At 41.5% G+C, this 24,521-nt stretch overlaps 2 protein-coding genes across 9 annotated transcripts; one reads left to right on the top strand and one right to left on the bottom strand.

Moving 5' to 3' along the window:
- Positions 1 to 31: 31 nt before the first annotated feature.
- Positions 32 to 12,114, bottom strand: LOC133484490 (uncharacterized). 2 transcript variants are annotated; one of them, XM_061787138.1, is made up of 4 exons: positions 11,976 to 12,110; positions 10,354 to 10,882; positions 2,201 to 2,447; positions 32 to 1,039 (listed from the first exon to the last, which is right to left on the bottom strand). In XM_061787138.1, the coding sequence occupies exons 3-4, from the start codon at positions 2,213 to 2,215 to the stop codon at positions 434 to 436; spliced, it is 621 nt and encodes a 206-aa protein (XP_061643122.1). In that variant the 5' UTR covers positions 2,216 to 2,447; positions 10,354 to 10,882; positions 11,976 to 12,110; the 3' UTR covers positions 32 to 433. The 2 variants fall into 2 exon arrangements, 1 of the variants encoding a protein (XP_061643122.1); XR_009790419.1 differs by lacking the exons at positions 32 to 1,039; positions 2,201 to 2,447; positions 10,354 to 10,882 and adding an exon at positions 10,899 to 11,865 and having other exon boundaries at positions 11,976 to 12,114.
- LOC133484489 (nuclear factor 7, ovary-like) lies at positions 11,769 to 23,952 on the top strand. 7 transcript variants are annotated; one of them, XR_009790417.1, is made up of 8 exons: positions 11,769 to 12,477; positions 13,476 to 13,571; positions 16,069 to 16,302; positions 17,632 to 17,654; positions 19,975 to 20,090; positions 20,172 to 20,490; positions 20,919 to 21,021; positions 22,554 to 23,952. XR_009790417.1 is itself a non-coding variant. In XM_061787137.1 (7 exons), the coding sequence occupies exons 1-7, from the start codon at positions 11,932 to 11,934 to the stop codon at positions 20,923 to 20,925; spliced, it is 1,341 nt and encodes a 446-aa protein (XP_061643121.1). In that variant the 5' UTR covers positions 11,769 to 11,931; the 3' UTR covers positions 20,926 to 23,952. The 7 variants fall into 7 exon arrangements, 3 of the variants coding, with proteins under 3 accessions (XP_061643121.1, XP_061643120.1, XP_061643119.1); XM_061787137.1 differs by having other exon boundaries at positions 20,919 to 23,952; XM_061787136.1 differs by lacking the exon at positions 20,919 to 21,021.
- Positions 23,953 to 24,521: the final 569 nt, after the last annotated feature.

Consider the following 24,521-nt stretch of genomic DNA (forward strand, 5'->3'; position numbering starts at 1 on the left):
AGCTGGGGCCTATGCCAGCCGGAATACTGTACACCCTGGACTGGTCGCCAGTCAATCACAGGGTAAATATAGCGAGACAACCATTTACACACTTACTGAGTGGGAACTGAACACACTGCCTGCACAGAAGTCAGGTGAGTAAATCACCACCATCAGTGACCTTAACTAAATACATTACACAGTACGAATGGTTAACCATTTTAAGACTAAACACAGTTGCTAGTGAAAAATTAATAGGAATGGGGGAAAAAAAAAACACTTGGCAAGTTGCAGTTTAGATTTATTGTAAGATCAAAAATATACGAATTGCAATTTTCAGTCATGTTACATTCAAAAAATATTGGGATAAGCAATTCAGAACAGAATGATGAATTTGATTACATTATTGATTAAAGATAGTAAACAAAAAACCAGTTGATTACAGTATGCATAGTTACTGACACTGGCCGTCAAACAAACTGATGGACATGGCCAGCCTTTGTGCCAGGATGCTCTCCAGGGTTTCCAGGGGCATCTTCCTCACATCGTAGCCCTGCAGCGAGCGCCTCAATTTGGGGTTCACTGGCACAATCTCCTCGCCGCTGTCACAATCGTTTCTGCCAACAGCGGCATACGTTGGAAACAGCGGCCGGACATCCCGAGGGAGCTTGGCCTTATAGGATGGACAGCAGTAGGCGGACCACATGTACTCAGGAATAGACACCCTGTTCCTGATCCAGCGAGTGCCATTTGCATAAGGCATGGCCCCTGTGATCACATACATGGGGCCCTCACAGAAGGCCTTGAACTTCCTTAGCACTTGTTTCTCCAAGGAATTCCAGGGACCCGAATTGGAGCCCGCCATCTGAGGGACAATATTGGTCAGGGTGAACGTGGCCACACGGTCTTCCCTTGTCTTCTGGTGCATGCTGGGATTTAGATGGCCCTTGGTGTAGTTGGAATTCTTGTAATCCTGAAGCACTGCTTGACTTTCTATCACATTCTGATCCACTGGTGTGTTGAATGGTTCCATTTCCGGGCCAGCGTGGGAAAATGTCAACTGAATAACAGAGAATAGTGAATGGTTATTTTAGTTATATGGGGAAAATAACAATTCATAAATTGCCATAAAATTAAATAGTAATTCAAACTCATTACAGGCCTCGCTTGTGTGGAGTTTACATGTTCTCCCCGTGCCTGTGTGGGTTTTCTCTGGGTACTGTGGTTTCCTCCCACATTCCAAAAACATGCATGGTAGGTTAATTGAAGACTCTAAATTGCCCGTAGGTGTGAACGTGCGTGCTAATGGTTGTTTGTTTATATGTGCCCTGTGATTGGCTGGAGATCAGTCCAGGGTGTACCCCGCCTCTTGCCCAAAGTCAGCTGGGATAGGCTCCAGCACGCCCGCGACCCTCGTGAGGATAAGCAGTACGGAAAATGAATGGATGGATGGATTACAAATTATTTTTAAAAACTTTTTAATTACAAGTACATTAATTATAAAGTCACTTTTAAAACTATTTTTCCCCCTCATCTATGAATGATCTGGCCCTTTTGGAAATCAAATGTGGCCCTTCAGCAAACAAGTCTGCTCACCCCTGCACTGCAGTGTTGTAGTGACCGAGGCCTGCCGCTTAAAGTGAAAATCTGCGAATAATTGATGCACCAACTAAAAAGGTTTATATTTTCAAATCAAAGCACTACTTTTGTCTAAATTAAACACCTCAAGTAACCAATAGGCCCGAAGATGGCAGCAAAGCAATACTTTGGTTTTAAGGTTTAGGGTGAAGCTCCTCAATTCACACCAACATAGTTCCTGGGCACCAAAATGCTGGCAAAGCACAACGTTTGTCCAAATGAAACTCCTCAACTAACTTCAACATAGTTTCTTGGCATGAATGTGCCCCAAGAAGGAAGAAAAGCATTGCTTGTTTAAATGAAGTTCCTCAACTCACTGAATGATGAGATCCAGTACATGAGCTGTATCAAAAATGAGGTCATGCTCACTTTTGACTGACACTGTCCGAGAGTTATAACATGTTTTCTTACTGTAGCTATAAAACTATGACACATCACTGACCAGACTGAGATGTATTTCTAATATTACAATAAACAATGGCTCTCATCACTTTATTATATCTATAAATATATGGCTCAATTCTAAATTACATACTGTACACATTACATAGTGTTCAACAGTGTTCGGTGTAATTTTTCTTACCTGTGGCTCATACATCCAGGTGGAATTGGGACGTTTCTCATCCGAAGAGCTGATTATGTACGCCGAATACAAAGGCGTGCGATGCTGACGGTGGTAAAAGCTGGCAAATCGGTACTGGTTTTCAAAGCGCTGGCATATGGGCTGGTGTCCCGCCGCGTTTAGAACCTTTGGTGGCGTTTTCTTATAAAAGAAATCACGGCACTTGGAGAAGTCCTGGTCGAGCTCTCCGAGGACTAGACGGTCAAACCTGCTAAGGAGCAGCAAGAAAGTTACAATGGAGGAACACATGTTGCGTGAATGAGATATACTGCACAATGTCTGATGGGTAGAGACACTTAAAGGTCGTCGGGGTTTCCTTTATATGCAGACAGCAGGAACCCTGCGGGTGACAGTTTCAACTCAGCCCCGCAACCCTGGTCGGCAAACTTCCCCTCTTGACCAGAAGTCACCGTCCGTGTCTTCTGGGAACTATAGAACATCCTTACTGCCTCACTAACCGAGATTTTCTTTTTTGGGCAAGGTCAAAAGGACAAAAGTCACATGCTACATTCTGTCTAAGACATTGAGGGCGACACAGTAAATTAACCATCTAAAAACTTTTTTTTTATGTTAACACAAAATTCTGACCTAACACTAAAAGATATTGAACAATTTTCCCTGATGTTCTATGAAAAGAAAACAAGATGATTGGGATTTTTTAAAAAATATTGCAATCGCAGTTTGCAGCAGGGCTCAGTGCTTATATCCAATTTTTGTGACTGGCTCTACGTATATTTTAAGTGACATCTGATTTGGCCATGTTTCAATTAGAGCTGCTACTACCGAATATTTTCAGAATGGATTATTCTGCTGATTTTGGTTAGTAAACAACAAACTGTGTATGTGAGGTGAAGGTATTACTGTTTTCCACTTGGGGTCACCATGCTCACATTCCATACTGTAATATCTGTGACTGAGATTGTGTTGCTGCAAAAGGTGAGGCCTGGGCTGGTAATGTGACAAGGGAGTCAGCGAATGAGAGGGCAGAGTTTGCTGTTGCGCCCTCATGTTAGCGCCTCTCTGTTAACTGGCTAGCTGTTAGCCAGTCTGCGTGTTGACTGTTCTGTGCCTGGGTGATATTTGTGGCTGTAGCAGCTTGTGTATGGATAAGCTTAAAAATAATGACTGTGAAGCTTCGAGCCAGAAATTTTGCTTCAACTTTTTTAGTCATCTAATTATTGAAGTTATTTGATTAATTGTTTCAGCTTTAGTTCACAATCACGAACACATGAAACAAGCCAAATGTTCAGATGCCCAAATTGCACGTAACTCCGCCATTGTCAAAACTGGGCAGTCTCAACACAAAGTAAACAATAATACACTTCCCATTACTCCACTGACCGCTGCTCGCGAGCAGGTTAGGAATGCTAAATCCTGACTTTCTACCGGTCTCTTCCAACCTGAAGCAAACATGGCTTCTCTGTTTCTCCGCAATCCCATCGATATGGAGGCGCAACTAAATCTAAAATGATATGCTGTTATCCCAGATCAATTTCTGATCGAAAAGTATTGCTTTTCATACTCAGTCTTCATTACATTCTCTGGCGATATACAGTATCTCTAATGCAGTCATTTCCAACCAGTGTGCCGTGAGAGCTCTTCTGGTGTGCTGTGGGAATTTAACAAATTTCCCTTAATCGGTCAAAATATTATTTATTTACAACAAATAATGTATCTTTATTCATCTATCTATGCCAGGCGCATATAAAGACAGACAGAACAAATAAATGCTCTTCTATTAGATGGCAGAAAGTGTATAATTGACTTTTCATTTATTTAATTCACGCTAGTTTTACAATTTACTTTATAATGTAGTTGTAATTAAACAGTTTTTAAAAATAATTTGTAATCCATCCATTCATTTTCCATACTGTTTATCCTCACTAGGGTTGCTGGTGTGCTGGAGCCTATCCCAGCTGACTCTGGGCGAGAGGCGGGGTACACCCTGAACTGGTCGCCAGCCAATTGCAGGGCACCTATAAACAAACAACCATTCACATTCACACCTACGGGCAATTTAGAGTCTTCAATCAACCTACCATGCATGTTTTTGGAATGTGGGAGGAAATCGGAGTACCCGGAGAAAACCCACGCAGGCACAGGAAAAACATGCAAACTCCAAACAAGCAAGGCCGGATTTGAACGCAGGTCCTCAGAACTGTTAGGCAGATGTGCTAACCAGTCGGCCACCGTGCCGCCTCCATTATTTATAATTGAACTAATTACAAATAATAAGATTCAAAATGGGAGTTATTTTATTGAGTAAAATTTGTTTGTTTATTCCTTTTTAATTTTGTTCGGATACATATATCTAATTAAATAATTGCTTAATTGATTCATTGTAAATGAAATGAAGCAATATTATTAAAGAAGAAATCCAGGTTGATTGAAGTTGCCCTGAGATGTTAATGTGGTTGTTTGTTTATATGTGCCCTGCGATTGGCTGGCGACCAGTTCAGGGTGTACCCTGCCTCTCTCCCGACGATAGCGGGGATAGGCTCCAGCACACCCGCGGCACTAGTGAGGATAAGAGGTACAGAAAATGGATGGATGGAAATTATTTTATTATGAGAGTAAACCATTTTTTTGAGACACACTTTCTGTTTACCTCATCTTCAAATGACCTTGCCAATCTGTCCTTTAAAAAAATCTAATGTAGCCCTTGAGCACAGATAGTTTGCTCTCTACACAGTCTAATTTGATGTTACTTCTCCTGCACAAAACGTCATTCTGTTGGCTGAGTATAAATCAAATGTTAGCCTAATCTTTTTTTGGTGTGTATTTATATTCATGTTCATTTTGGCCTGCAAATCAATGACAACAATATGTGAATACAATCGTGTTAAATAAACGTGTTCAAAATGAAACTATTAAAAAAATTTATTTTATTAATACATTTCAGTTAGTATGAATAAAATCTTAGTGAGGTACTGTTGTTAAGCCAGTGCATCAAATAGTAATGCATTATACCTTCCACATTCACTCGTGCATCAATTGCTTATCTTTCCTTTGCTGAGAGTGTTGTTGTCCCCCCCCCCCCCCCCCCCCGGAGTATATTTTCATATCATCCACACTAGTACCTCCAATTCCAAGGGGGAATTAACTTTACATGTTTCAATCGGCTTCAATGGTGAATTAACATATCAGGGCTCCATTGATGATGTCTTTTGGTTGTAGCTTTGCACGAGTTTAGCTAAAAGATAGCATACTTAGACTGGATTGAACTAATTCAGATCAGCTGATCTGGACCCGAATGATCCCAGTTTTCAAGTTCAGGGGAAGTCAATTCAGAACCTTTTAGATTAGATTTTAGAAATTTAGATTAAGAGCATGAACCTGCTTGCTGGAATACACCCCGATATTTTAAAGTGCACTCGCTTTAGCTTATATTTGATGGGTATGAGATTTTTATCTACATTTGAAAGAGGCCTGATTCTGATAAAGATATCAGAATCCAAGAGTATGTTTCTATTTAAGATGCCATGATAAATATCCCAATTGTGCCACTTCGACATTAAAAGATCGGAATCAACAGTGCCTCCGCAGGTTGCAACCAAGTACTGTTGTGCAAGTTACGATTCTACATCCACATATACATATCCCCAGTCCAGAATTAGTCCCCTTTGGTGGCGGCCTGAGTTTATAGTATCTTCTATCCATCTGGGTGCGTGAGGCAACTGTCACATTCATGACAGAACTTTCTTTGTCCCATCTTGTTTAATTTCTTTGACTCTCCAGATTACATTTAGTCATCAAAACTTCCCTTATCGTGGGAACCAGACAACATTTTCTTGAACATGTTACAGCGCTGTCCGTTTCCTCTTCTGTAATTTCTGGGGAAATCCTCTCTTTCTGACACAATTTTTCCCATATGACTTGTGAATTTCTGTATTATTTGAATGGGGGAACCATTTGGGAAATCACAGCGAAAGGACGGACTCCCCGTGTTGTGCCACATGGGCAGTGTTGGGGAGAACTGATTACATCGAACAGATTATGTAATCTAATTACAAAATGTATGCACTTGTACTCCATTACATTACTGGGAGAAAATGTGTAATTAAATTAGAGTTGCTTTTGGAAATTACATTTGGAAAAATAGCTGCAAAAGCTCAATTGTTTTTTTCCATATCGTTTCTTCCTTCTAAAATCGAGGCTTGTGTATTGGCTCTCTCTGGTCAAATATGACATCGAAGTGCCACCTTGTGGTGCAATATACACGATATTGACAAATGTATTCGCTCACTTGCCTTAACTCAGATATGAATTTAAGTGACATCCCTTTCTTAATCCATAGGGTTTAATGTGACATCGGTTCACACTCTGCAGATGCAACATCTTAAACTCTTCTGGGAAGGTTTTCAACAAGGTTTAGCAGTGTGTTTATGGGAATGTATGACCATTTTTCCAGAAGCACATTTGTGAGGTTACAAACTGATGTTGGCCGAGAAGCCCTGGCTCTCAGTCTCTGCTCTAATTCATCCACAAGTGTTCTATAGGGTTGAAGTCAGGATTGCGCAGGCCAGTCAAGTTCATCCACATTAAACTCTCTCATCCATGTATTTATGAACCTTGATTTCTGCACTGATGCACAAAGGGAGGGGCCATCTCCAAACTGTTGCCAACAAGTTGGAAATGTCCAAAATATTACGCCCTGAGCTCCAGTGAAAGGAACTCTGAATGCTTCAGCATACCAAGAGATTTTGGACACTCAAACGGTTTGGGGATTACCCCTTCCTGTTCCAACATGTCTGTACACTGGTGCACAAAGCAAGGTCCACAAAGACATGGAAGAGAGAATTTGGTATGGTTAAACTTGACTAGCCTGCAGAGAGTCCAGCCCTCAACCTGACAGAACACCTTTTGGTTGATTTCGAGTGGACAGTGAGTCAGGCCTTCTCGTCCAATATCAGTGTTGGAATTCCCAAATTCCCATAAACTCACTCCTAAATCTTGTTGACAGCCTTCCCACAAGAGTTGAATCTGTTAACAGCTGCAAGGGGTAGACCAACATCATATTAAACCATAAGGATTTAGAATGGCATATCACTTAAAATCAAATGTATTTCACGGCATGTGAGCAAATACTTTTGGCCATATAGTGTATTAGTTTGTCTGAAATTTTGAAAAGGTTAGACTCATTGTTACACTTTTGAACACATAAAAAAACATTGACTTTTGAACAGTTTTACCTTCATATCGTTGGACTATTTTATGGAATATGTCATATGAAACAATATTGTCTAAATTGAGCATGTTTGTCTTTAGGTCAACTTGGTATGGCATGGAGGTTTGCCACATGCTGTACACATATAATGCAACAAATTTTTTTTTATTATTTACATTTCATCATGTTTTGTTATCAGTTTACTATCAATTCCATCCATCAATTTTCTACACCGCTTGATCCTCACTAGTGTCGCGGGTATGCTGGAGCCTATCCCAGCTAACTGCGCGCAGGAGGCGGAGTATACCCGGAACTGGTTGCCAGCCAATCGCAGGGCACATATAAGCAAACAACCGTTCGCACTCACATTCATACCTACGGACAATTTAGAGTCTTCATTAACATGTTTTGGGGATGTGGGAGGAAACCGGAGTACCCGGAGAAGACCCACACAGGCACGGGGAGAACATGCAAACTCCACACAGGCGGGGCCGGGGATTGATGCCCGGTCCTCAGAACTCTGAGGCAGACGTCCTAACCAGTCGTCCACCATCAGTTTATTATTCGTGTGATAAAAACAAATGTGGTTAATACCAAAATAATAAGGAAACATCTAAGTGTCCCGTTGATGCATTCATTCGAAACTAAGAAAAATAATCAAATGTTATGTTACATTACTTTGAGAAAGTAATTAATAGTTACACTAATATTAGATTTTCAACAGGGTAACTTGTAATTGTAACCAACTACATTAGCAAAGTAATCTTCCCAGTAAGTCAAGTTTGACTACTTTTTCTTGCCTGATGGAATTTTTCTTCTGAGCATGTTTTTCTTTTTTTTCTTTTCTTTTTTGAATCTCTGTCACAGTACCCTAATGAATGAATAAATGTGTTTTAATAGATTAGAGTAAAGGATTACAAAGATATTGGTATCTGTAGTGTACTGGGTTTTCCCATAAAAGTGTGACTAAAGACAATAATGTGTCTTTTATAATACTTGCCTGTGGCATTTGCCGGTTGTATCTACAGCTAAAGAGCATTTTGGACATGGAAATGAATCATTTCCTAGTGATTATGTAAGACAGGAAAAACAGAGATTTATCATTTGTTATCGTCCCAAACAAAAGCGGCTGAGTAAGGTGCTTAGACAGCGACGTGTCAGCCATAATATTCCGTGCTTAATATGTCTGAGTCGGAGTTTTTGTTTTTCATTCTCGTTCTCCGGTTTGTCTTTGCTACTCTCGGCATAAAGTATCGTGGGGTGGGGTGGGGGTATTCCAGCAAGCAAGTTCAATATGCTCTTAATCTAAACCTGAGTCCTGACTTGACTTCCCCTCAACTCGAAAACTGGAATCATTCGGATCCAGAACATCTGATCTGAATTAGTTCAATCCAGTCTCAGTACGCTCTCCTTTAGCCAAGTTTGTGCACGGCCACAACCAAAAGACATCCTCAATGGAGCCCTGATTTTTTTATTCACCATGGCAACCGAAAGAAACATGTCAAGTTACTTACTTCCCCCATTGAATTGGAGGTGCTAATACAGGCATATCGTGATATGAAAATATATTCTGTGAAAAAAAAAACAAGAAAAACTGCTGCAGCCGCGAAGGAAAGAGAAGCAATTGATGCATGACTGAATGTGGAAGTTCCAATACTTTACTATTTCATGCACTCAATTAACATTTAAGCGCAGTTTAAATTGCAGCATATAGGAATATATTTTTAATAACACCTGATTTTCAGTTATGTGCAATCTGGCATCTAAAAGCGTATTTGGAAGCCGTTTACATATTTTATTTTATTCATACTAAATGACATTTATTCATAAATATTCATTAATATTCAACACATTTTTATTTAAAACCATTTTATTCACATATTTGTCATTGATTTGTAGACCAAAATATAACAATCTACATGAATTGAAATATTTAAAAAGATGAACATTTGATTTCTACTCAGCCAACAGAAAGACATTTTGTGCAGAAGCAGTGATGGGCCAGGTCATCTGATGGTGATGTTAAATATATATTTTTTTAAATTTGTTTATCAAAGAATTTTTTTTACTGTAAAAATAAAATAATAATTTCCCCTTTATTATTTTATTTTCAATAAACCAATGAAACTATTTTATTAGCTAAATTAATAAAAGCAATATTTAAAATTAATAAACATGAACAATGCTGACGGAGTCTTCCTTCCCAAAATTATTTATCAGCGAGGGGGGCGGGGGTATGTGTGTATCTAGCTAAAGATTGTTGGCCCTGACTGTTTTTTTTTTTTTTTAGGGATCGGGGAGGTAAAATCACTCTTAAACAAAGCAAAGATTATTGATGAGGCTAATCTTTAGAGACATCCGATAATCAGAATCATCTTTATTTGCCAAGTATGTCCAAAACACACAAGGAATTTGTCTCCGGTAGTTGGAGCCGCTCTAGTACAACAGACAGTCAATTTACAGAACACTTTGGAGACATAAAGACATTGACAAAAACAATTGTGCAAAAAGATGCAGAGTCCTCTAGCACTTAGAGCAGTTCGAATGACTAATATTGCAATAGTCCGGTGCAATGACCATTGTGCAAAGGGCGATGAGACTTCAAGGAGTGTATGCGGTTTAAATTGACGAGTAGTGCGATAATCTGGGACAATGTTGGTTGTGCAAAAGTTACAGATACTCCTCAATCAGTGTGCAAATGGAGCAGATGCTACTCTGGCATGAGTGGCCAGTATATGCAAATAGTACAGCATGACGAGACAACTACAGTGAGTGCACGAGTAATACATAATTGGCCCCACAGAAATGTGACAACGAACTCAAGTCAAAAAATTGCCAGCATGTTGTAATGGAATTGTAGGTTAGGTGTTTAAGAAGTTGATCGCAAGAGGGAAGAAGCTGTTGGAAAGTCTACTAGTTCTAGTTTGCATTGATCGGTAGCGCCTACCTGAGGGAAGGAGCTGGAAGAGCTGGTGACCGGGGTGCGGAGGGTCAGAGAGGATTTTGCACGCCCTTGTCTTAGTTCTGGCAGCGTGCAAGTCCTCAATGGTGGGTAGGGGGGTACCGACAATCCTTTCAGCAGTTTTGATAGTCTGTTGCAGTAGGAGTTTGTCCTTTTTTGTAGCAGCACCAAACCAGACTGTGATGGAAGAACACAGGACTGATTCGATGACCGCTGTGTAGAACTGTCTCAGCAGCTCCGGTGGCAGGCTGTGCTTTCTCAGAAGCCGCAGGAAGTACATCCTCTGCTGGGCCTTTTTTAGGACGGAGTTGATGTTGGTCGCCCACTTCAGGTCCTGAGAGATTGTAATTCCCAGGAACTCGAAGGTCTCGACGGTTGACACAAGGCAGCTGGACAACGTGAGGGGCAGCTGTGGCGAAGGATGCCTCCTGAAGTCCACGATCATCTCTACAGTCTTGAGCGTGTTCAGCTCCAGGTTGTGTCGGCCGCACCACAGCTCCAGCCGCTCCGCTTCCTGTCGATATGCAGACTCGTCACCGTCCTTGATGAGGCCGATGACAGTGGTGTCATCTGCAAACTTCAGGAGTTTGACAGTCGGGTTCGCTGAGGTGCAGTCGTTCGTGTAGAGAGAGAAGAGCAGCGGAGAGAGGACACAACCTTGGGGCGCCCCAGTGCTGATGCTGCGTGTGGGCCTTTGTTGATTTTGATCGCAAGGGAGGGAAATGCTCACATTTGTCCTGATTGTTGGTACATGTGTACCCAGATTAAGATCAGTAAGAACACTTGCTGATTTTTTTCCTAATCACGTGTGGGGTCTGTCACGTTTTAAAAATGGGTTAAATGTTAAAAATCGATATGTGCGTACCCTGTGTATGTCAGTTTTAAAGATACAAATATGTTGCTGCGTAAAAATGAATTTCACCATACATTAGGATTGTTTACGCAAGGAAATAATGAACCAGTCAATCAGTGCATCTATCCATCTAAAGGTCCCTTTAAATGTGGGTGTAAAATAAAATGATGGTTTTCATTTTAAATAGTATTATTTCTATTTAATTCAATGGTAGTCAGCCAATCATTTAATTAAATATAAAATGTTTAAAAAATCAATTGACTAATCAATTCATGAGACACTGTAAATTAAAAGAAGTTTTCAAAATAATATATTTTAACTGATAATGTAAAGACTCGGTAAAGAATAATTTGCTTCCCGCTGTACGACAATAAAATACGTTGCACTTCTAACTCTGGAAGGAACAGGTTGTTCTTCACTGTCTGTCAATATGTGCTGCAAATGGCTGCTTGTGAGTGTGAGGCAGCAACTAAGCTGGGGCAGTCGCCAGGCCTGCCGCCGCACGTCTTCGCGAGTGGGGTTGTTTTTTTGTTGTTTTTTTTTTGGGGGGGGGGGGCATACTCGCTCTCAGAACACGCCCTTCTTCTGCCTCTGTCGTCCTGTAGTCGAGACGAGTCTCGACGTTGCCAGACTCTCGTGTTGTGCTAAAAGAGAAGTCGAGTGGGTTCTTGTTCCCGAATGAGTGAGGACTATGTGCAGGCAGGAAAACAATGGCGGAGGCCGGCGCACTTGAAGAACTCCAGTCGGAACTCACCTGTCCGGTGTGTCTGGAGATCTTCCGCGATCCCGTCATCCTCGAGTGCGGACACCACTTCTGCCAGGTTTGCATCGTTCAGTGCTGGGAGGCCAAGGCGGACGAGCTGTCCACTTGCCCCAAGTGCCGCAAAACCTGCGCGCGCAAACTGAGGCCCAACTCGCTCCTGTGTAACGTGGTTGAGAGCGTCCGTCGAGCCCGGGCCATGGACGCCGTCGCCCGGGGTGAGGGTGGGGCCCCGCCGCCGCCCCCCTGCTGGGAGCCCGACGGTCCGCCGGAGGACCTCGAGGAGCGCGAGCCCGGCTGCAGCATGAGCAGCCTCGCCTCGTCCGTCGGGCACTGGCCGCGCCTGTTCGGAATGGACATGTGCGAGGAACACGAGGAGAAACTCAAGCTGTACTGCGAGGACGACCAGCTGCCAATATGTCTGGTTTGTGGCATGTCCCGGGACCACAAGACACACAACGTCATCCCCATTAACGAGGCCTTTGAGAACTACAAGGTGTCTAGCCATCCATCTGCCATAACGCAGTCGGCCGGAAAAAGTCTATTCATTTTTATTAAGACACTGGAATATAATGCACAGTTTGAACATCAGAGCTGCTCTTAAAAATAGGAACATTCCAAAATATATCACTTCCTTGATGATTCGGTTAATGTGTATAGCATGTAAAAGCTAAATAAAAAGGTGTACTTGAATTAAAAAACAAAATGCTTTTTTTAAGATTAAGTACTAATTGATTGTACTTAAAGTTAACTACCACTCAACTGTATTGGACTTGAAAAGCAAACAGTGCTGTACATAGCACATCTGCCTCACAGTTCTGAGGACCTGGGTTCAAATCTGGCCTTCCTGTGTGGAGTTCCTCCCACATCCCAAAAAACATGCATGGTCGGTATATTCAAGACTTCAAATTACCTGGAGTGCAAATGGTTGTTTGTTTATATGTGCCCTGCGATTGGCTGGCGACCAGTTCGGGGTGTCTCGACCACAGTCAGCTGGCATAGGCTCCAATATGCCCTAGTGATATATAGTATGTATCCTTACTACTTGCACAGTGGCAAATACACAGAAAGAAATTGAATGGGTGTGCCATATTCCTTGCTATTGAAAACCTGCCGTACTTGGTTATTACAATCACATGTCACGTTTGGCATTAACAAAGAGGACTTTCAGAAACTGCGGTCTGTTTTGGATTCTTTTCACAAAGCAGACGGGCCAGTTTGGAGCCTCCAGTCGCTTAAGTGTTTTACAGGAATTTAGCAGGCCAGCGTAAGGTCTCGCAACTCCTCCATATTGGACCCCTCTGATAAAAAGTGCCTGTTTTTTTTTTTTTTTTTTTTTTTGCTGGATCGAAATGGCATTTTTGCGTGAGTTTCTGGGTCTGACTTGTGTCATCTGAGTGTTGTTCGTGAAGGAAAAAATGGGCAGGGGAAGCTCGTCCTTCAATCTAGTTCATTTCTCCAGTATACTGAATGTTTTTTTTGTCCTCCCAACAGGATAAGCTTTCTGTGGCTCTGGAGAGAGTTCAGCAGCAGTCAGAGGATGCCTCACTTTTCCAAAAATGTACCAATAAAAAAATCCTTCTGATTAAGGTATGTGCTTTTGTTAGGTGACAATAATCTTTGCCTACCCTCACAAAACATTAATAGGCCACATCCACCCATCTTAAACTGTCATAAAAACGCGATCGAACCTCTCAGTATTCATTACACAACATTAAACACCTCACAATTACACATAGCAGCGATATTTTGAACAACAACTCCCTCGCAAAATGTAAATGGAGACTCAGTCAGACATGACACACTGGAGGAGGTGCATAAACACGTCATGTCATGTTTGTCTTTCTCTCTCTCACACACACATACACACACTCACAGAAGCAAAATGGACACCTTTAGAATTGCATACCACACAGACTTCAGTGAGGCTGGGCTGCCTTTTCCACTGCGGTTTGAAAGAGGTGTGTGTGCGAGTTAAACAGAGATATGAGAGTAGAGCATGAATGTTTGGAAAGTATGAGATAAGTCCCCATGCACTATCGGTGCTCAAAGCTACAAGTCAAAATGTGTACAAATTCCTTATAAAGGCTTAACTCCACTTGTCAGGGCTCTCCGCTGTTTGACACAGTTTTATTGCACATTCACCCATTTTCACTTCTATTTCTGTGTCTGTGTGAAAGGATGTGAGTAAACAACATGAAGGGGAAGTTTGCCAAGTCCTCTCTTCCTGTCTGTGTTTCTTTTTGGTGTTTCGTGTGTGATTTGGTTCCACGCTTGTCCAATACAGCTTGCAAATGCAGCGTTTTGTGTATGTACAGCATCTGAAATACAGAGGTACCTCTAAAGCAATCATTTTAATGTGCTGTGGGAAAATTTTACTTAATTGCTTCAAAAATTATTTATTCACAAAAAAATAATATAGCTTTGGTTATCTGTCTTGGCCAATGACGTATAGTGAGAGGCAAACCAATTAAATGGTCCTCCATTTGATGGCAGAATGTAGAGTAAATCTGTGTATTGACCCGCTATCATTCATACAACAGAGGTCATTGCTTCCTGTGTTTATGTTAGCATTGTGATCATTAACAGGCCCAGAATTCACATGGCATAAGTACATTCATGAGTAGATTGAGACTATATCGACATTATTTCAGTGCATATACTTTTTGTCATATTTTTGTTTGGTGGTGTGCCGTGAGACTTTCCTAGTTTAAAATACCGTACGTGTCTCAGCTCACTAAAGGTTTGTTAACATTCCTCTAAAGTCATACGTCATAGGTACAGAGGGAGGCAAAAGTAACCCTTTCTCCATAAATTGGTCGTCAAATGTAGTCCGATCTTCATCTAAATCACAAGAATAAACAAACGAGAGTCTGCTTAAACCAATACCACACAAATAATTTTATGTTTTCATATTTTTATTGACAATAACATGTAAACATTCACAGGACAGAGAGGAAAAACTAAATGAACCTGATGGAATTTATTATATTTCCTAAGTAAATTGGTCAAAAAATGTAGCCTGATCTTCATCTAAATCACAAGAATAAACTAACAAAGTCTGCTTAAACTAATACCACACAAACAATTATCTTTTTTATATTATTATTATTATTATATTTTTATAATTATTTCTTTAGCATGTATTATATTTTACCTTGTGGAGGCAGAACCAAGTCACCAAATTACTTTTACACTTATTGCATTTACTGCGTGAACCCGGTATGTGGTGCTGCAGACGTATTACCAAACACAAATATAGTGTTCCTTCAGTGAATAGCATAACAGTTCCTTGACAGCAACATGTCACAAGATGGCACCAAAACAATACTTTTATATTTGACAGGGCTTTGGCCTGAGCACAAAAACGGCGAATAGGTGGGTTTTTCAGCAATTAACGGAGAAGAATGGTTTCCAGGAAAACCTCTGCGAATAGTAGAATCTGCAAATCGTGAATATGTGGGCGGGGAACACGATAAGCTAATAATGTGGACAACTTAGCTAATGCCAATCTTCTACAAATTTCATTGCAGCTTTGCTTACTTTTTGGCTTTGAAGTAGTGTTTGAGAGAGTGTAGTCCAGTTGCCAGACTTCGGCCTCGAAAGTTGCTCTGGATCTTCAGCCTGCCTAGCTACCAAGTAATTGGTGGAGAAACTGTTGGGCTTTGGTACCACAGGATCACGGTTACAATTGCTTCGGACAAAAACAATTTAAAAAAATGGTGACTTGTTGTTGCTAGTTTGCGGCCTGACTAACGTTTAGCCGACGTGCCCTCGAGCAAGCCTAGTTTGCGCACTCCTTTTACTCCGAGATCTCTCCTTGCATGGCTGGATGTGTGTGATCTTGTTTTCAGTGTGATGTGCAACAAAGAAATATATAGCAGAGTATAATTTGAATTTCCCTTTTGGGGATTAAAAATAGTGAAATAAATAATTTAAAAAAAAAACATTATTTGATTGCTGATAAATAAACAAGCACCCGGAGATCAATTTGCAATCAATTAAAAAGTAAATTTTCCATAATATACTCAACTCAAAGTATAATAGGAAGTGAAATAAAGTAGATCTCTGACTCCTTTCCACTCAGGAACAAGCAGGGGATCTGGAGGAAATGGTCACTGCTGAATTCGGCCGTCTGAGGGAATTCCTCCAGGAGGAGGAGGATCGCATCAAGCAGAAACTGCAGAAGCAAAAGGAGGAGAAACTCACAGAGCTGGAGGAGGCTCTCACGGAGGCCACGCAGCAAATCAGCCGGCTGGAAAGCATCGCTGACCAACTCCACCTCAAACTGATGGAGGAAGAAAACCCCGAGCAACTCAAGGTGAGAGAGTGGAGATGTTTCGTGATGTCAGGATGTTGATGTGTTCGTGTATGAAGTGGAGTAAGTGCCAATGTCAGTAAATACAGTAATCTGTAACTGCAACTTGAAACTCTACTATGCAAAGCAAAAGGCATTTATCAACAACACCCAGAAATGTCACCGGCTTCTCTGGGGCCGAGCTCATCTAAGATGGACTGACGCAAAGTGGAAAAGTGTTCTGTGGTCCGACGAGTCCGCATTTTAAATTGTTTTGGGGAATTGTGGACGTCGTTTCCTCCGGGCCAAAGAGGAAAAGAACCATCCGGACTGTTATGGACGCAAAGTTCAAAAGCCAGCATCTCTGATGGTATGGGGCTGTGTTAGTGCCAATGGCATGGGTAACTTACACATCTGTGAAGGCACCATTAATGCTGAAAGGTACATACAGATTTTGGAGAAACACATGCTGCCATCCAAGCAATGTCTTTTTTTCATGGACGTCCCTGCTTATTTCAGCAAGACAATGCCAAACCACATTCTGCACGTGTTACAACAGCGTGGTTTCGTAGTAAAAGAGTGCGGGTAGTAGACTGGCCTGCCTGCAGTCCAGACCTGTCTCCCATTGAAAATGTGTGGCGCATTATGAAGCGTAAAATACGACAACGGAGACCCCAAACTGTTGAACAGCTGAAGTTGTACATCAAGCAAGAATGGGAAAGAATTCCTCCTACAAAGCTTCAACAATTAGTGTCCTCAGTTCCCAAACGTTTATTGAATGTTGTTAAAAGAAAAGGTGATGTAACACAGTGGTAAACATGACCCTGTCCCAGCTTTTTTGGAACGTGTTGTAGCCATGAAATTCCAAGTTAATGATTATTTTGCGAAAAACAGTAAAGTTTATCAGTTTGAACATTAAATATCTTGTATTTTTAGTGTATTCAATTAAATATAGGTCGAACATGATTTGATTGTATTCTGTTTTTATTTATGTTTAACACAACGTCCCAAAGTCACTGATGGTGTAGTGGTACACTCGCCTGACTTTGGTGCAGGCAGCGTGGGTTCAGTTCCCACTCAGTGATGGTGTGAAAGTGAGTGCGAATGGTTGTCTGTGTCTATATGTGCCCTGCGACTGACTGGCGACCAGTTCAGGGTGTAGTCCCCCTTTCGCCCAAAGTCAGCTGGGATAGGCTCCAGCGTCCTGCGACCCTAACCAGGATAAGCGGTGTTGAAATTGGATGGATGGATGGATGGATGGACAACGTCCCAACTTCATTGGAATTGGGGTTGTACATGGGAAGTGATGTACACTAAGTCTTGTCAACCTGTTTTTGTTTTCTTCTGTTTTAGGGAATTAAAGATTTCATTGGCGGGTGAGTAGCATCCCTGATTATTTACGGTACTTTTCTGTAATTTTTGTGTTTTGTTATTTTTTTTATTTGTTTTGTCATGTAACTTGACTTGTTGTACTGCAGCTGATCAACCACTAGGGGGCACACTGCCAAAGGCTAAGGCATGGACAAGAACTTCTAAAAGCATGTTAAATTAAATAATTATCAAAATTAAACGGGGGTTCATATTCACTCCCTAGCCACAACATTAAGTACAGCTGCACAAAATAATAATAGCCAATACAAGAGCTTAGTCTACATAGATAATGATAACATAATTATTTTTAATGTAGAATATGATTATATATTGTCTAATATAATACAATTATAGTAATAATATAATTATCTCATACTGTACATGACATTCTCTCAGATAATGTCTTTCCTTAAGCTGATATATTAAGGAATAACCACTGGCATCTTGTAATTGAAGAGTTCAAACACAAAAGGAGGCATCTCTGTTTTTTTAGTTAAGAATTGAGTAAAATGATATATTTTTAAAATTATAGTTCCAGGTTAAAGCTAATTATGTTAATTCAGTGTATTCTAAGTTAATATAAATTAAGCAATTAACAGGCTGATTTGGAAAAAGCAAAACTTTTCTTGAAAAAGTCTTTGAAAGATGTCCTTAATGTAATTTCATCACAAAACAAGGCAAGGTCGAGGGCAGGCCTTATTTAATATTTCATTCTATATTTAACCTGGTAAAAGCTTATTGAGAGATTAAATCTCTCTTTCAAAAGCCATCAGGCAGCAGAAATTCACACAGTACATAACACAACAACATTCATACAATAAATACAAATAAAGACTACAAAATGACATCCAACCATGCGTTTTCCGTACTGCTTATCCTCAGTAGGGTTGCGGGCGTGCTGGAGCCTGTCCCAGCTGACTCTGGGCGAGAGGCGGGGTACACCCTGAACTGGTCGCCAGTCAAAAGCAGGACACATAAAAACAAACAACCATTGACACCTATGGGCAATTTAGAGTCTTTCATCAACCTACCATGCATGTTTTTTGGGATGTAGGAGGAAACTGGAGTATCCGGAGAAAACCCACACAGGCACAGAGAGAACATGCAAACTCCACACAGGCAAGGCTGGGATTTGAACCCCAGTCCTCAGAAGTGTGAGGCAGATATGGTAACCAGTCGCCCAGCACCGTGCCGCTATAAAATAACAGTAATATGAAAATGTATGTCATCTGATTAAAAAAATAAAAAAATAAAGTGCCGAAGCCAAAATGCTTTCGGGTATATACATGTTTTTTTATTTATTAATTTTAAAAATATATATTTATATTTTTATATATTCATTCAAATTTGTACGGCTTAAAGGCATTTTTGGGGTATTATGTGGATTAATGACTCTATACCTATGTGCCAAAGGTTTAATATTACTTTAAGTGCATTTTTTGCAAACAGAGCCTGAGTCTGATTTATTCGTATTGTTTATTTATCTAAAATATTTTATTTTAAAAAGGATGTACTTGAATTTTATGCGCTCAGAGGAAAAACGATACTATTGTTTTTCGTGGTAGTTTTTAGGAAAATATATGGTCCTAAAAATTTTGCTACCATGGCAGGCAGAAACATCAAACATTGAGAGAGAGCAAGAGCAATGGATAACACAAAAATACTGTACAAATGTACAAACAAAAATCTGCATTAGAGCGGGACCGCGAAACAACAACCGTCATATAGCAGAGGTTTACTGTATCTGTACTCCGTGATGATAAGATTTGGGTGTCAAAATCACATCTAACTCCCAACAGGAATACAATCGTTTTATTCTCGATTACTTCATCGTATAATAACTTTGCTTTTCATTGGCTTTCTTGTTAATAAACATTTACCTTCATAGTTTTTAGTCTCGGTTGTCACCCTGGGTGGCGGCACGGTGGAGACTGGTTAGAGTGTCTGCCTCACAGTTCTGAAGACTGGGGTTCAATCCCCGTCCCCACCTGTGTGGAGGTGGCATGTTCTCCCCGTGCCTGCGTGGGTTTTCTCCGGGCACTCCGGTTTCCTCCCTCATCCCAAAAACATGCATGGTAGGTTAATTGAGAACTCTACGTTGCCTGTAGGTGTGAATGTGAGTGCGGATAGTTGTTTGTTTGTATGTGCCCTGCGATTGGCTGGCGACCAGTTTGGGGTGTACCCCGCCTCCTGCCCGATGATAGCTGGGATAGGCTCCAGCACGCCCGCAACCCTAGTGAGGCGAAGCGGCTCAGAAAATGGATGGATGGATGGATGGATGGATGTCACCCTGGGAATACTGAGTCATTATTTCTGCCTCTGCAGGGCTGAGAGCTTGTTTGAGCGCCCCCCAGATGTGAGTGTGGATCTGCAGTCAGGAGAGTTTCTGGGACCTTTGCAGTACAGGATCTGGAGGAAAATGAGCACAGTTTTTCAGCCTGGTACAAATGGACACCCACACACACACAGCACATCCAAGTGTTTCGGTGTCAGTGTGAACACATTTTTCCTAATATTCGTAGCTGTGACGGCAGTGTCACTGGACACAGACACAGCCTACCCCTGTCTGTGGGTTTCCTTATGCCGCACCAGCGTCCAGGTGGGCAAACTCCAGCCCAACCTGCCCAACAACCCGGAACGCTTCACTCGCTACAACATCGTCCTCGGCTCGGAGGCCTTTTCTTCGGGCAGACACTACTGGGAGGTGGAGGTGGGGTCTAAGACGGCGTGGGGTCTCGGCGTGGCCCGAGCTTCTGTCAACAGGAAGGATGAGATTAACCTCTCCCCCGAGGACGGTTTCTGGACTGTGGTGATGAGGGACAACGGAGACGGCACCAGCGAGTATGAAGCGTGCACAGACACAGAGGAGGATAGCTCGTTATATCCGGTCAAACCTCTCAGGCGGGTGGGAGTCTATCTGGACTGCGGTCGCGGCGAGGTGGCATTTTATGACGCCGGAGACATGAGCCACCTGTTCACCTTCTATGATGCCAAATTCGATGAGCCAGTTTACCCATATTTTAATCCCTGGCCTATTATTAACGGATACAACTGGGAGCCGCTGACCATTGTCACGCCACGCTGGGCATAGATTGGTTAGCACATTTAGCTTCAAGATGTTGAAATGTGTTTTCTGGGTAAATGTAATGGTGGTGAGAAAAGATTGATGACCATACAGTGAACCTCCGCATATTCGCAGTTGAGCATTCGCAAATTCTGCGATTTTTGAGAGTGCACCTTAAATCATTTATTTCTGTTTTTGTGCTCAGGCAGTAATGGTAATTCTTTGGCGTCATCTGGTGGCATCTTGGTGCTGAAGTGGGTTGAGGAGCTTTCCGCCATCTTGTGGTGTCTATCGGAAATTACAGTACAGTATGTTTAGTATATAAATGACTTTCAGATTTTCGTTATTCACGGCAGGGCTTGGTCCCTAACCCCACGAATAGCGGGGGTTCACTGTAACATGGATAGGTTAAAAAAATACTAAAAGGATAATAGTAAAGAAATAGCACATTATAGAACAAAGGTTATTGTATACTGTATAGGGCCCTTGTACCATGCAGTGTGAAGAATCTCTTCGGCCTTCGGGGGCCAAAACTAATCCTTTTTTTGCAAGCGTGTGTATTCTGTTGAAAATGTATGTATTTGTGTGGTGCTGAACACAACCACCCCCAAAACTCATTAAGTACTGTTTCCTGGAAAGTTTGACTTGATCAACACGAAACTCAACGACACCAAAATCATAACAGGATGCACGAAAAAGTCTCAAGGACCCATGGTCAAAATTGAAGAGGAAGTCAGACAATTTGAGGAAATTTGCTCAAATGAGCCCTAATGAAAAGCGACCAAAACTGTATTGTTCACTTTGATTTGAAGATTGACGGAAATTCATTATAAGGTTTGATGTTGGCGGTAAGAGTAGAATATAGAAAACATTTCTAAAACATTCCAGAAGGAGCGCATACAGTGGTGTGAAAAAGTGTTTGCACCCTTCCTGATTTTTTGTTTTTTTGTTTCCCATCATCAAACAAATTTAAATATTAGTAAAAGACAACAAAAGTAAACACAAAAATACAGTTTTTATATGGTTTTTATAATTAAGGGAGAAAAAAATCCAAACCTACATGCCCCTGTGTAAAAAGGTGATTGCCACCCGTTACAACATAACTGTGACTTATCATACTTACTTTCTCTAGCGACACCCAGGCCTGATACTACCACATCTGTTCTCAATCAAGAAATCACTTAAATAGGACCTGCCTGACAAAGTGAAGTAGACCAAAAGATCCTCAAAAGACATCATGCCGAGATCTAAAGAAATTCAGGAACAAATGTGAAAGAAAGTAATTGAGCTCTATCAGTGTGGAAAAGGTTATCAAGTCATTTTTAAAGCTTTGGGACTCCAGCGAAACACAGTGAGAGCCATTATCCACAAATAGTGAAAACATAGAACAGCGGTGACCCTTCCCAGGAGTGGCCGGCCGACCAAAATTACCCTAAGAGCGCATTGACGACTCATCTAAGAGGTCCCAAAAGACCCCACAACAACATCCAAAGAACTGTGGGCCTTACTTGCCTCAGTTAAGGTCAGTATTCATGACTCCACCATTAGAAAGGGACTGGGCAAAAATGGCCTGCATGGAAGAGTTCCGAGATGAAAACCACTGCTGAGCAAAAAGAACATTTAGGCGTATCTCAATTTTGCCAGAAGACATCTTGATGAACCCCAAGACTTTTGGGAAACTACTCTGTGGTCCGACGAGACAAAACTTTAACTTTTTGGAAGGTGTGTGTCCCGTTACATCTGGCGTATGAGTAAGAACACATTTTAGAAAAACAACATCATACCAACAGTAAAATATGTTGGTGGTTGTGTAATGTTCTGGGGCTGTTTTCTGCCGCAGGACCTCGAAGACTTGCTGTGATATATGGAACCATGAATTCTGATGGCTACCAAAAAGTCCTGAAGGAGAATGTCCAGCCATCTGAAAAACCAAATGAAGACTGTAGTGGCCGACTCAAAGTCCTGACCTGTGATGTTATGGCATGACCTTAAAAAGGCGGTTCATGCTCGAAAACCCTCCAATGTGGCTGAATTACAACAATTCATAATTCCTCCACAGCGCAGTAAGAGACTCATTGCAAGTTTTCACAAACGCTTGATTGCAGTTAACAATAATACAAAAGACTGCCAGTTTATTAAAAGAAAAACACAAGTTAAAAGCCAGGCGGCACGATGGACAATTGCCTCACAGTTCTGAGGACCCGGGTTCAAATACGGTACCCCGCCTCTCGCCCAAAGATAGCTGGGATAGTCTCCAGCACGCCCGTGACCCTAGTGAGGATAAGCGGTCCGGAAGATATTTTTATTCTAATGCTTAACTGCATCTAAAGCGTTTAACTTCATGGTTTGTAATTTTTACAATATCTCAATGTCATCACATCCTACAAGTATAGATAGAGGGAGAGCTGTAATATATTTTATAATCTCCTTTTGAGCTTGCTGATTTATTATTATTATTATTTTTTTGCCTCAATAAATTCATAACCAATTGGAGCTGCTCTCTATATGTTGCCGCTAGAGACCAGAACTGGCTTTTAACTTGCAGGCATACATATATTTTCTAAACTGCCTATCCTCACTAGGATCGCGGGTATGCTCCAGCCTCTCCCAGCTAACTGCGAGCGAGAGGCAGGGTACACCCTAGACGGGTCGCCAGCCAATCGCAGGGCACAGCTAAACAAACAACCATTCACAATCACATTCACACCTACGGGCAATTTGGAGTCTTCAATCAACCGACCACGCATGTTTTTGGGATGTGGGACGAAACCGGACTACTCGGAGAAAACCCACGCAGGCAGGGGGAGAACATGCAAACTTCACACTGGCGAGAACGGATTTGAACCCAGGTCCTCAGAACTGTGAGGCAGTTGTTCACCGTGCCGCCTGCCTTTTAACTTGTGTTTTTCTTTTAATAAACTGGCAGTCTTTTGTATTATTGTTATAATGCATAACACAGAAGAGGCAGACTTGTAACAAAATCCATTGTCGAGGTGAAACTACCATTTATAGAATAATTTAATCCTACAGCTGTGAATATCTTATGTCCAGGTGAATCAGCGGATTCAGTGTCACCTCATAGGGTCCACCATGTAGAAAGAGCTTCTTTTCCAGAGCCAGCTTGATAAATTGCTTTCGTGCTTGTGGAGTCAACTGGATATCTGTCACCTGTGATACAAACAAATAAATAATGAGAAGAAGAACGTGTCTGACCTGAATAAATGTGTCTATTATTCATGGCTGTTTGTAGACTCCTTTTATTGGCTACTGCCAGTGTTACTTAGTCTCCTGATCTCTAATTAGATATCATTGCAGTCCGGTTAACACGCAGTAACACAAGCCCTCACTACTAAATTACGGTCACGCTCCCACTCCCATTCAGCCTTGCCGTTATTCTAAGCTAAACACTATCTGCAGAAAAGAGCTTGAAGAGGGCTCTTTTCTGTTCCAGTGCACGAAACAACGTCCATAATGACAACCATGGATGAGCTTGGTGTGGAAGAACTAGAAAGCCCTGACTTCAACCCCATCAAACACCTTTTGGAGGAAAGTCAATTCCAGAGAGGATTATCCCTGCAGAAGGGCCGGCCCTACATTTTCTTACATATTCACTTCCAGATCATAATGACTGGTTATCCCAGTAAAGTGAAACCTCAAACACAATTAATTCCGGAACACTGGCCAAACTCTGGTTTGTTCATTCACGACTCACATAAAGTTAGGTATTTTTGGCTTTCGGGTGCAATCTCAGAATGAAACTAAAATGCACTATAACCTTTACAGGTGAACTTAATTTGACCAGCTGTAA

Source organism: Phyllopteryx taeniolatus, chromosome 10 (assembly GCF_024500385.1).
Source record: "Phyllopteryx taeniolatus isolate TA_2022b chromosome 10, UOR_Ptae_1.2, whole genome shotgun sequence".
NCBI lineage: Eukaryota > Metazoa > Chordata > Actinopteri > Syngnathiformes > Syngnathidae > Phyllopteryx > Phyllopteryx taeniolatus.